The sequence below is a fragment of the Somniosus microcephalus genome, chromosome 10 (assembly GCF_052327205.1).
Source record: "Somniosus microcephalus isolate GS21.2 chromosome 10, FLI_Smic_1.0, whole genome shotgun sequence".
In the NCBI taxonomy this organism is placed as follows: Eukaryota; Metazoa; Chordata; class Chondrichthyes; order Squaliformes; family Somniosidae; genus Somniosus; species Somniosus microcephalus.
This window is the reverse complement of record NC_140996.1, coordinates 176259887-176272202: the sequence shown is the minus strand read 5'-3', so window position 1 is coordinate 176272202 and position 12316 is coordinate 176259887. Positions and strand designations below refer to the sequence as shown.

General features: G+C 41.6%; 1 protein-coding gene across 3 annotated transcripts in view; it reads right to left on the bottom strand.

Annotated features, from left to right (window-relative positions):
* The window catches only part of LOC147111870 (anoctamin-5-like), a 107669-nt gene that overhangs the window by 40785 nt on the left and 54568 nt on the right, over positions 1-12316 (bottom strand). For all 3 annotated transcript variants that reach the window (XM_085999208.1, XM_085999207.1, XM_085999209.1), the window contains 3 exons: positions 10469-10505; positions 5848-5957; positions 5608-5759 (listed from right to left, as the gene is read on the bottom strand). In XM_085999208.1, coding sequence (XP_085855334.1) covers positions 5608-5759; positions 5848-5957; positions 10469-10505 — 299 coding nt within the window. The remainder of the gene's footprint in view (positions 1-5607; positions 5760-5847; positions 5958-10468; positions 10506-12316) is intronic.

Genomic DNA, 12316 nt, shown 5'->3' with positions numbered 1-12316 from the left:
AATTTCTGCTTCAATGTATGGGAGACGCACCTTTTCCAGGTAAGGCCATCTCTCCACATCCTTCTGCAGGGCTAAGTTCCCTATTTTAACAGGAATCTCCCTCTATGTGAAAACATTAGGCAGGTCTATGAAGTCCTTCTCTTCGAGTCCACACACTTCTAAGTCTGACAGAATATAACTTTGCATTGACTTCTCATGACCCATGGTGGTAATAGGATTTCTGTTCTTCTGCCTCTAACGTTCAGCTGTCGCATGAGTGTTTCTGTGCAGAACGTTGCTGAACTACCTGGATCCATGAAGGCGTAAGTCTCCACAAACTTCTCGCTCCTCTTAGACTTGATCTTTACAGGTACGATGGCAAGAATACAATCACTGTCACCGGCCCCAGTGAATCCACAAGTCTCTGGTTCTAGCAACACCAGAGCACTTGAAACAACCTTCTCGTTGGTATTGTTTTCTTCACTCTTCTTAGAGACTTGTTCTTCTTTGAGACTTGTTCTTCTTTATGGATATGCAGCAGACTGGGATGTTTCCGAGTGCACTCTCTGCATGTTGTTCTTTGCTTACAGTTTCTACTCAGGTGCCCCTGAGAGAGACATCCAAAACATAGGCCATTGTCCTTCAGAAATTCAATTCTGTCTTTATGTGACTGTGCTTTGATGTCACTGCAGAAATCCAATGTGTGATTCTTCTGGCAGAATAAACATGGCTTCTGAAAGGCATTAGCAGGCGTCACTGTGCTGCACTTTTTGGGAGATGAGTTCTGAGACCTTTCTTCCCCAACTTGAGTGACGATAGTTGCAAAGCTGCTTCCCTTGGAAGCACCTTTCCTGAGAGTTTTTGATTCAGCAGGCTTGACTTTCACTCTTCCATCAATAGTTGGGCTGACATCCTTGATGTTTCCGAACAATGGGTCCATAGCAACTTTAGCCTGTTTGTCTATGAAATTCACTAAGTCTGCAAACCTGGCTCTACTTTTCCATCTCTCCATTATCTTAAAGGCTTTTCCTCTCCATTGTTCTCTCATCCTGTAAGGAAGCTTAGAGATGATGATTCTCATATTCGTAGGATTGTCCATCTCTTCCATGAATTCAACATCCTCCATGGTGTTGCGACATCCTATGAGAAAAAGAACATGTGTTCAATGCCTCCCCGTCCTCCAATCTGATCTGTGGCCACTTGATAGCCTTTTCAATATATGCAGTGGCTATCTTCAGCTCGTTGCCATAGTGCTCCTGCTGCAACTTCCTGGCTTCTATGTATCCCCGGTCCGGTCTCATGTGTTCACAGCTTCTGACCAGGTCTTGTGGTTTACCACTGGTGTACTGTCCCAGGTAGTATAACTTATCACTGCTGCTCTCTGCTTTGTAGTCAATGGATTGTTTGAAGAATCTGATGAAGGGCTTATACTTGAGTGGGTCGCCTTGGAACACTGTTATGTCTCCGAGGGAGTCGAAACAGATTCTGTTGTTTTACAAGCATCTCTGTAATTTCGTTCTGACGTTGCATCACTCGGTATAAGCTTCTCTCTGTGTCTTCAGGCCTCTGGTGGTCATCAGCAGGGTCTAGTCTAGACCGTCTGACGTCTGGGGTAGCATCACGTGCTCCTATTAGTGGAAAGGCCTCTCTTCCACGCTGTAATGCCGGGAGATGTTCTTCAGACTCTCTTTTAACCTTTGAAGGTGCCCTGGATCCAACTGTGTGAGACACCATTGACTGGCCGTAGTCGTTCATGCCATCCTGTGAGCCTTCATAATCTTCAAACACTCTCAACGTGGCATTTGAGATCGCAATAGCTATTTTTAGTTCCAGCTGTTCTTTCTTAGCCTTCAGTTGGGCCTGCAGTTGGGCCTCTTGGGCCTGCAGTTGGGCCTCTTCCCGTTCAAGAGCTCGCTTCTCCAATAAAGATGCTGCGCGCACCATCAACGCTGCCCATTCAATCTCGACTTTCATGTGCTGCGACGAGCATGTGGTAGAAGCGACTGACGTGTGTCCAGAAACAGAGCTACCTTCTTTTCGATTTTTGCTCAGTCTGGCTGAAGTCTCTGAAATGCTATCATCTGGTCCGACTTCATCGTCATCTTTATCTTTCTCTGCTGTATCAGCATCTTGACTAATCTTTAACATCCACTGTTCTGTGGCCTTGACATAGTCCTTAATGTTAGATGATTTAAGATCAAACCAGTTGTGCTGATCAGCGTTTCCCTCATCTTCAGACAAAAGTGCTAATACATCTTCATTGAGTACAGTAAATTCTTCAAACAACTTGGAGAAATCATAATGCATTATGTCCTCAACTGTCTTAATATTAGCATTATCTTCCATGAGACAATCAATTATCTTCATTTTTCCAGTTATCTGAGCTAATTTAGCCCTCCTTGCACTTATGCTTCTATTTAACTTCTCTTCCATTGCCTTTGGGGTGAGCTTTACTTCCCTCTCTTGGCCAACAATCCTTCGTACAGCCTGGGGAAGCTCCTCACGGCTCCATAAGGCCTCGTCCATTTTACCCGCAGCTCTTATTTAGCTTCTCAATAGAATGAACAAGGCAAGTAACAGTCACTGTACCTTTGCTTTCTTATATTGCCGTCTGGCTCCGTGACCATTCCTGTATACGTTCGCCGACAATTCCGTCCTTTCCTTCTTAGGGAGCCAGTTTTTGACTAATGTAGTGGCGCTTCGTAATTTCCAAACATGCAGCCACTGAGCTTTGAGGCTTTAGCAACGAGTAGACGCGTGTCGAAATAAAACGTTCCAAACCATAACTTTATCTTTAAACTGTTTACTGTAACACCTTACAAACAGAATTACAAAGCAAAACACGTTTAAACGAACAGAGTCAAAAACTGTATTGCTCCAGCCCTCAAAGCTTCTGCCTCCTCCAGCCTCGTGGTGCTTTTTTTGTAAAATGGCTGGATACCATGTGACAAGCTTAAGGACTGTACCATTGTAGCAAGAATAAAGGGGGTATCTCAGACTATACTATTGGAACAAGAAAATAGGGGGTTTCTCAATACAATAAGTCAGCCAGGTAAATTAACTATTATACTATTTAACCAATATTTTAAAGTATTTTCTTTCTTAAACTTTCATGACTCTTACAGATAGATACCGTCATCTTCAGTTGATTCAGCCCCACCGTTGGCCACAGCCTCAGCAATGGCCAGAACCATCTCCTCCATGGGGGTTAGAGCCTGGAGGCGCGCCTGTCCCCCACCGGTCAGCTCCTGCTGCCTCCAGTTGTGCGCCACCTTGTCTAGCGAGAGAGAGGGAAGTGTGTTAGTGAGTGTCATGCAATCTGTTCGGGTGATGTGGCTGTAGCTGGCAGTGTGTGCAAGCTGTGGGTGTGGGTGCGAGGCTTGCAGCAGTGCTAAGTGTGTGAGCGTGAGGTGAAGCATATGAATGTTGGGTACGAGGTCTGATGGAGACACATTGTTGGTAGGCGAGTGATCAGGGTCTGGTGAATTGAGGAGTGTCTGAGGTTAGTGGTGCAGTTGGTAGGATATGGCATTTGAAGATCCATTCATTGACATTGACCACTTGTGTGAGGTCATAGAACTTTTTGTGGCACTGTATCCAAGTCCTCAGGGTATAACTCCTTGCATTGACGGCCACAGCTATCTGCTCCCACTGCCTTTTGTTTGACCATTTGTCTGGAGGGTCTCCTTTCTCCACCCCCCTGCCCCTCCCCACAGTTACAGGACATCTCGCCTCCTTTCCATCTCCTCCACCAAGACCTCCAGTGCAGCATCTGAAAAGTTGAGACTGCTCTCCCCTGATGCGTTATTCCTCACTCTTTTCCAGGTCAGAATCTCTTCAAACATGACTCCTAGCGCTTGTTCCAACCACAATGCACCTCCCCTTTAAGAGATGCAGGCTAGCTTTAATTGGTGCTAGCCTCATGACATTAGCCCCCTGCTGATGCGTCCAGCCAATGAATTGCACTGTTTGCGCCGGCTGAACAGTGCAATCATTTAAATGATCAGGCAGCACAAAGTTGGAATCAACAGGCGCGGGTTATTCGCGCATCGCAATCCCCGCACCCGTTTTTGGGGGCTATTGAATTTAGCAGCCCTAGAGTCTGTTACAGACATGTATAAACAGGAGTTAATCAGTGCCAGTCATCACAAATTTCTTAAAAAGGCAAGCCATGCCAGACAATCTTTTTTATATTCAAATAAATAAGACTATAAATAAAGAAGTCACACAACACCAGGTTATAGTCCAACAGCTTTATTTGAAATCACAAGCTTTCGGAGCGCTGCTCCTTCTTCAGGTCAAGTGGAGAAATGCATAAAGACACAGCTTATATAGTCAGAGAATCATGTCAGAGGTGTGATAAATGGCAGTTGGAAAGGTTACCCGTAAACATCTGACATGATTCTCTGACTATATAAGCTGTGTCTTTATGCATTTCTCCACTTCACCTGAAGAAGGAGCAGCGCTCCGAAAGCTTGTGATTTCAAATAAAGCTGTTGGACTATAACCTGGTGTTGTGTGACTTCTTACATTTGTCCACCCCAGTCCAACTCCGGCATCTCCACACTATAAATAAAGAAAATGCACAAGGTGGTTTATAAGGATTTTCAAAAAGCATTAGATAAAAGGTATCACTTGAGACTTGGGAGATATGGCAAATTATATTGAGGATCATGAGAAACTACAGGACAGAGTAGCAGTATGGGTAGAATAAATGTAGGAAAATGTGAAGACATTAGAAGAAAATTTACCTTAAACGCTTAAGGTTTTATATGGAGAACAGAGACTTTGGTGGTAAGATAATCAATCATTAAAAGGAGGCACCAAAAGTGCCAGGGCTCCACTTTATTATGAGGAGAGCTTGTATTCCCTGGAATGAGGGACGACTTGATTGTGATGACTGTCACTGGTTGGGTGAGATGGTAGTGACAGGGTACAAATTAAAGTAATCACAAAAATATTATTGCCAGGGTTGGGTGGAGGTTTTTTTTTTTTAAAAACACAAAAGCCTTTACACACAGAGTGGGTTAGACTGCTTAAGAGAATTTATGAACTTGAATTCAATGAAGCAAGCCATTGATTGAGATATTTAAGGGTCTGGAGAGGTAAGCAGCTGAATGGCTTGTGTGGGGAAGGGCACTGGTGCAGGCCTGATGGTCAGTTTCTCTACTGTATCATTCTAGAATATTTCAGAGAGTGCTGCATTGTCAGAGGTGCCATCTTTCAGATGAAACATCTGCCTGGTCAGTAGTTCAGGTGGATGCAAGAAATACCAAGGCTCTACTGGACGAAAGGGGTTCCCTCCCAGTGTCCTGGCCAATATTTCTCCTTCAATTAGTGTCAGTCACCAAAAACTATTTACTGCTTATTGGTTGGGTTTGCCGATTCTGGGCTCTTGATATGTAAACAAATGCAACAGCCATTTTGCACACAACAGTGACTGCACTTAAAAAGTAATTGGATATGAAGTGCTCTGGGACATCCTGAAGACATAATATAATACTATAGAAAATCAAGTTCTTTCCACACTGGACTGCCTAACCAAAGTGATTTGAAATATAAAAATGATAAACCTACATTTTGAATGATTTACTATAATAGCAAGTGTTCAGCACTGTAAAGACTTACGGTATGAAAATATCAGTCAGCAATTTGGGACACAGTTTGAAGATCATGAGTATAACGACCTGAATACCAAGCTCTGACATACAATTGTTCAGCACTCCACAATTATCTTCAAAATCAGTTAGTCCAATCAATTGAAAAAACTTTTCATTGTTCTGTAAATAAATAACAAAAATCAATGGTTAATATGCTTAAATATCAATAAACATTTTTTGCTAAAATATTCTACACTGCATTACCTACCTTTCTAAGAAATGCAATATAAAACAGGGATGAGTAACTGTTGGCAAAGTGGAAGGCAAACAGCTTTAATATCAGAGCATCATTGTAGTTGGTCTGAGTCCTGTAGTTTTCTAGAGAAAAAGGCAGTTTGTTAGTATTGATGTTGTCTGGTACTAGTTAGTATCAATAACACATTTTTATTTTTATAAAACAGATGTAGAGTGAAAATTCTCAATGGCTCTTTCTCATCTTGATGAATGGCTCTCGTCTCCATGGAGCACTGTTGATTGAATCTAACTGAGTCTATTGTTTACTGGGAATATAAAGTGTAAAGTATTGTAATGATTGACATAGTATGTTGGAGAGAGAGAGAGAGAGAGAGATGCCAAGATCTGATACAAATGTACAAGGCGAGAAAGTCCAATTTAGTGTTAGTTCAGGATATCATGGATCTTAAAAATTATAGATTTAGGTTTTCTACAGGATAAAATAATTTCTAAATCATGTCAATTTGATGCAGGTTGGACTTAACAAATGCTAATGTTTTTACTGCGCTTCAGAACTTCTTAAATATGCTAAGCCTCAGCACAAGTCAGTGAATAACTAACATATTTAAAAATTACAATCGCTATTCAGTTAGTATTTTTCCTTTACATCAGAACCAGGAAACGCAGTGGCAAAAGACTTAAAACTTGCATTTATATAGTGCCCTTCACAACTGCAGGATGTCCCAAAGCACTTTACAACCAATTAAGTACTTGCAAAGTGTAGTCATTGTTGTAATTTAGGAAACGTGGCAGCCAAGTTGCGCACAGCAAGCTCCCACAAACAGCAATGTGATAATGACCAGATAATCTGTTCTAGTGAAATAGGAGCAGGAGTAGGCTATGTGGCCCCTTGAGCCTGCACTGTCATTCAATAAGATCATGGCTGATCTGCTACATCTACTCCATTTTCCTGCCCTATATCCATATCCCTTGATTCTCTTAGCGTCCAAAAATCTATCGATCTTAGCCTTGAATATACTCATCGATTGAGGATACACAGCCCTCTGGTGTGAGAATGTCAAAGATTCACAACCCTCAGTGAAGAAACTTATCCTCATCTCAGTCCTAAATGGCCAACCCCTTGTTCTGGACTCTCCAACCAGGATACACAGTTTTGTGTGCGAGTCCAGAATAAGCGGGCATAAAAATAAGACAGCCACTAACATTTGGGAGGAATTTCTTTACATAGAGTGGTGAGAATATTGAACTTGCTGCCACATGGAGTGATTGAAGCAGCCTTTAAGGGGAGGCTTGATGAATACTTGAGGAAGAAGAGAATAGAAGGATACGGGGGCAAGGTGGGAAGAGGCAATTAGAGTAGGAGGAGGCTCATATGGAGTACAAATGGTGTAGATTCTGTGCAAATCTATGTAAAACCACCACCAAAAACAAAATCAACTGTTCGTGCATCTCTGCTGTTTGAGGGCTTTGCTGCATGCAAAATAGTTGCCATGTTACATAACATAAGAAATAGGAGCAGGAGTAGGCCAATCGGCCCCTCAAGCCTGCTCCGCCATTCAATAAGATCATGGCTGATCTGATCCTAACCGCCAATCTACTATCACAGAACTATCTCCTGAATCTAACAGAATTAGACACATGAAATAGGAGCAGGATCAGGCTACACGGCCCCTGGGCCCGCTCCGCTACCCACAGGGCCATGACCGATCCGAACCTAGACTCATGTCCAAATTCCTGCCCGCTCCCCGTAACCCTTAATTCCCTTTACTTCTAGGAAACTGTCTATTTCTGTTTTAAATTTATGTAATGATGTAGCTTCTACAGCTTTTTTGGGCAGCATATTCCATGGACCTACCACCCTGAGTGAAGTAGTTCCTCCTCATCTCAGTTTTGAAAGAGCAGCCCCTTATTCTAAGACTATGCCCCCTAGTTCTAGTTTCACCCATCATCAGGAACATCCTCCCCGCATCCACCCGATCCAACCCCTTCACAATCTTATATGTTTCAATAAGATCGCCTCTCATTCTTCTGAACTCCAATGAGTAGAGTCCCAATCTACTCAACCTCTCCTCATATGTCCATCCCCTCATCCCCGGGATTAACCGAGTGAACCTTCTTTGTACTGACTCGAGAGCAAGTATGTATTTTCTTAAGTATGGACACCAAAACTGTATGCAGTATTCCAGGTGCGGTCTCACCAATACCTTGTACAACTGAAGCAATACCTCCCTATTTTTATATTCTATCCCCCTAGCAATGAAAGCCAACATTCCATTGGCCTTCTTAATCACTTGCTGCACCTGCATACTAACCTTTTGAGTTTCGTGCACCAGGACCCCCAGATCCCTTTGTACTTCAGTACTTTCCAGTTTCTTGCCATCAAGATAATAACTTGCTCTACGATTTTTCCTGCCAAAGTGCATAACCTCACACTTCCCAGTATTGTATTCCATCTGCCAAATCTCTGCCCATTTACTTAGCCTGTCTATGTCCCCTTGAAGGTTTTTTTATGTCCTCCTCACTCACTACTTTCCCTCCCATCTTAGTATCATCTGCAAACTTTGATATGTTACACTCGGTCCCCTCCTCCAAATCATTAATATAGATTGTAAAGAGTTGGGGACCCAGCACTGACCCCTGTGGAACACCACTAGTTACTGATTGCCAGTCTGAGAATGAACCATTTATCCCAACTCTCTGCCTTCTGTTAGATAGCCAATCCTCTATCCATGCCAGAATATTACCCCCAATCCCGTGATTTTTTATCTTAAGCAATAATCTTTTGTGTGGCACCTTGTCAAATGCCTTTTGGAAGTCTAAATACACTACGTCCATTGGTTCCCCTTTATCCACCCTATATGTTACTTCCTCAAAAGAACTCCAGCAAATTTGTCAAACATGACTTCCCCTTCATAAAACCATGCTGACTTTGTCCTATTAAATTATGATTATCCAAATGTCCTGTTACTGTCTCCTTAATAATGGACTCCAACATTTTACCCACCACAGATGTTAGGCTAACCGGTCTATAGTTTCCAGCCTTCTGTCTACTGCCCTTTTTAAATAAGGGTGTTACATTAGCAGTTTTCCAGTCTGCCGGGACCTTTGCGGAGTCCAGGGAGTTTTGGAAAATTATTACCAATGCATCCACAATCCCTACTGCCACTTCCCTCAAGACCCTAGGATGTAAGCCATCAGGCCCAGGTGATTTATCCGCCTTGAGTCCCATTATTTTACCGAGTACCACTTCCTTAGTGATTTTGATCGTGTTTAGCTTCTCCCCCCCTTTAGCCCCCTGTTTGTCCAGTGTTGGGACATTCTTAGTGTCCTCTACTGTAAAGACTGATACAATATACTCATTCAGTGTTTTTGCCATCTCCATATTTCCCACCATTAATTTCCTGGTCTCATCCTCTAAGGGACCAACATTTACTTTAGCCACCCTTTTTTCTTTTTATATAACTATAAAAACTCTTACTATCTGTTTTTATATTTTTTGCTAATTTACTTTCATAATCTATCTTCCCTTTCTTAATCAATCTTTTTGTTTTTTTTGCTGTCTTTTAAAGTTTTCCCAATCCTCTATCCTCCCACTAGATTTGTTTAGTGACATGACAACAGTAACTGCACAATGTAATTCATTTTACATGTAGCCCTTTGGGATGTTTCTGGAGACATGATAAAGCACTATATAAATGCAAGTTTGCTATTTTTGCTTCCACCAACAAGGGGTTCTCTAATCTTTCCCCAGTGGTGACAACAGCAATTTGAGCAACCAAGGACTGCAAATATTGATCTTGAAGGGTGAAGAGAAAAAATCATGAACTGCATTTTGTAATTTTTTTTTAAAGAAATTGTTAGAGGTGCTTTTCTTTTGGAATGTCCCTGAACTCAAATTGATCACCTTTGCCAACTCCAAAATGACAGCCAGGGTGTAGTTGATGCTCTGCTCTTGCATAGCTATTAAATTTGAATATATTAAACAGTTAACACGGAAATTTGTACTGGAATTCCAACAAAATTGGCATTTAATTAGCATTAGTTAAATGCCAAGTGAAGATTAGGCCCACAGCCATTATAACAAATGTATCTTAAACTAGCAGGAAATGGATGCCAACAGGAGAAACAGAACTGAAGTGGTCAAAAAGGGAAAAGGACATCACATGATTGTTGAAGGCTTTTAAAATTAGAATTCCTGTTCTTCCTTCACCCCATATATATGCAAACACTTCCTAATTTTTTTTCTGGCCCTTTGTGCAGCACATTGCCTTTCCATGAATGTGGCATAGCCGGTGTATCCCCAGTGCCGCTACATAAACAGCCACGAAGTTGTATTTGAGTAGCCTTTGCCAACTCTTGCTTGTTCTGGGAAAACACTACTGGTCATCACACCATCTCTTCTTCAGAGTGGTTAAGATGGAAAGCTCAACTCTGAGAAATGTGTCTCCTACTAACATTACGAAGTGGCACATTGGCTTTTGCCAATGTCTTCCAGCAGAGATTATTGTGTGAACAACATCCTACCACTTGTTGCACATCAACACACAATCACCCCATTCCCATTCTAAGAATTACTTGTTCAGATATATACACTGTAGAGCACTAGAAAGATGTACAAATATATAACTACTTACCCCAATCTGTCATTTTAACTGCAATTATATGATATACCTAAAATAGAAGTATTTATTGTTAAAGAACAAATGCCACAAATTGCTTTCCATTCTTATACATAAAGATACAGTCAAATATATATTCAATAGCTCAGAGGTCTGGGCTGGTTCCCATGGATTGGAGGAAAGCTGATGTAGTCCAATTATTTAAGAAAAGGTAATTAAATGTTTATTAGTTTCACATTGGTTGTAGGAAAATCGGTTTAAAAACATATACATTGAGTTATAATCATTTGGACAGTTTCAGTGATTAAGGATTCCCAGCATACCTTCAGGAAACATAGGTCCTACCTTACTAACCTGAATGAGTTCCTTGTGGAAGTCACCAGGTAGGTGAATAATGGTATGCCTGTTGGCGTTAAATGTCTCTATTTCCAAAAAGTGTTTGACAAAGTATGCATAGAAGGTTACTGGAGAAAATGAGATCATATAGGATTACTGGGTAGATTTTATGATGGATAGGTAAAGGACTGAAATCTCATAGGAGTGGATCTGAATAGGGCAGAGTAGAGTCCTACAAGGCTCTGGATCATCGCTGATCATCATCATTAAATGATTATGAAGTCATAAAAGGGCCATTTTTAATTTGCAGATAATAACCAAAATGTGTTGGTGATTTAGACTGAATCAACAGGTTGCAGGCCAATTTAGACAAGCTATAGGAATTGGCCATGTGTGTGGCAAGTGTCTTATGAACAAATGCAATACCATGCATTTAGGATTGCAAAATTGCAAGTATATTTTGGTATAATGAGGTACCCAATAAAAAGGTAGTGGATGAAATAAAAAAAGAAATCTGACGGTAATAGTTGACTCATTAAAAGTTGCACAAGCCTTGCAATGTGGCTATAGGGAAAGCAAATAAGGTTTTAAGTTTATATTGCTGGGATTTATTTTGTGTTGGTGGTACCATACAACATAAAATGAAGAACACTCTACCTAGGATATATAAAGCTTTGCTCTGTCAGGATATGCAAGACTTTGGTATGTTAGCACTTGGAGCATTTTGTTGAGTTTTGGACCCTACACATGGCAGAGGTTATTGAGGCTCTGAGGAAGGCAAGCTGAATGATATTCACCCTAAAAGCTTAGTTATGAGGATAGGCTACAAGTATTAGGGCTATTTACTCAAGAAATGCAGATTTAGAGGGAATATAACTTTTTTTTTTTATAAACGTTGAAGGGTTAGGACTCAGGCAATGAGTATTTATCAAATTCCCATAAGAACTCAAGGCAGCTATTGGGCCCCTCGAGCCTACTCCACCATTCAATAAGATCATGGCTGATCTGATCTGGCCTCAACTCCACTTTCCCGCCCACACCCCATGACCCTCGACTCCCCTGTAGCTCAAATATCCGTCTATCTCTGCCTTGAATATATTCAATGACTCAACCTCCACAGCTCTCTGGGGTAGAGAATTCCAAAGATTCATTACCCTCAGAAGAAATTCCTCCTTGTCGCCATTTTAAATGGGCGACCCCTTATTCTGAAACTATGCCCACTAGTTCTAGATTCCCCCACAAGGGGAAACATCCTCTCTGCATCTACCCTGTCAAACCCCCTCAGATTCTTGTATGTTTCAATAAGATCACCTCTCATGCTTATAAACTCCAATGAGTATAGGCCCAACCTGCTCAACCTTTCTTCATAAGACAACCCCCTTATCTCCAGAATCAACCTAGTGAACCTTCTCTGAACTGCCTCCAATGCAAGTATATCCCTCCTTAAATAAGGAGGCCAAAACTGCATGCAGTACTCCAGATGCGGTCTCACCAGCGCCCTGTACAGTTGTAGCAAGACTCCCTACT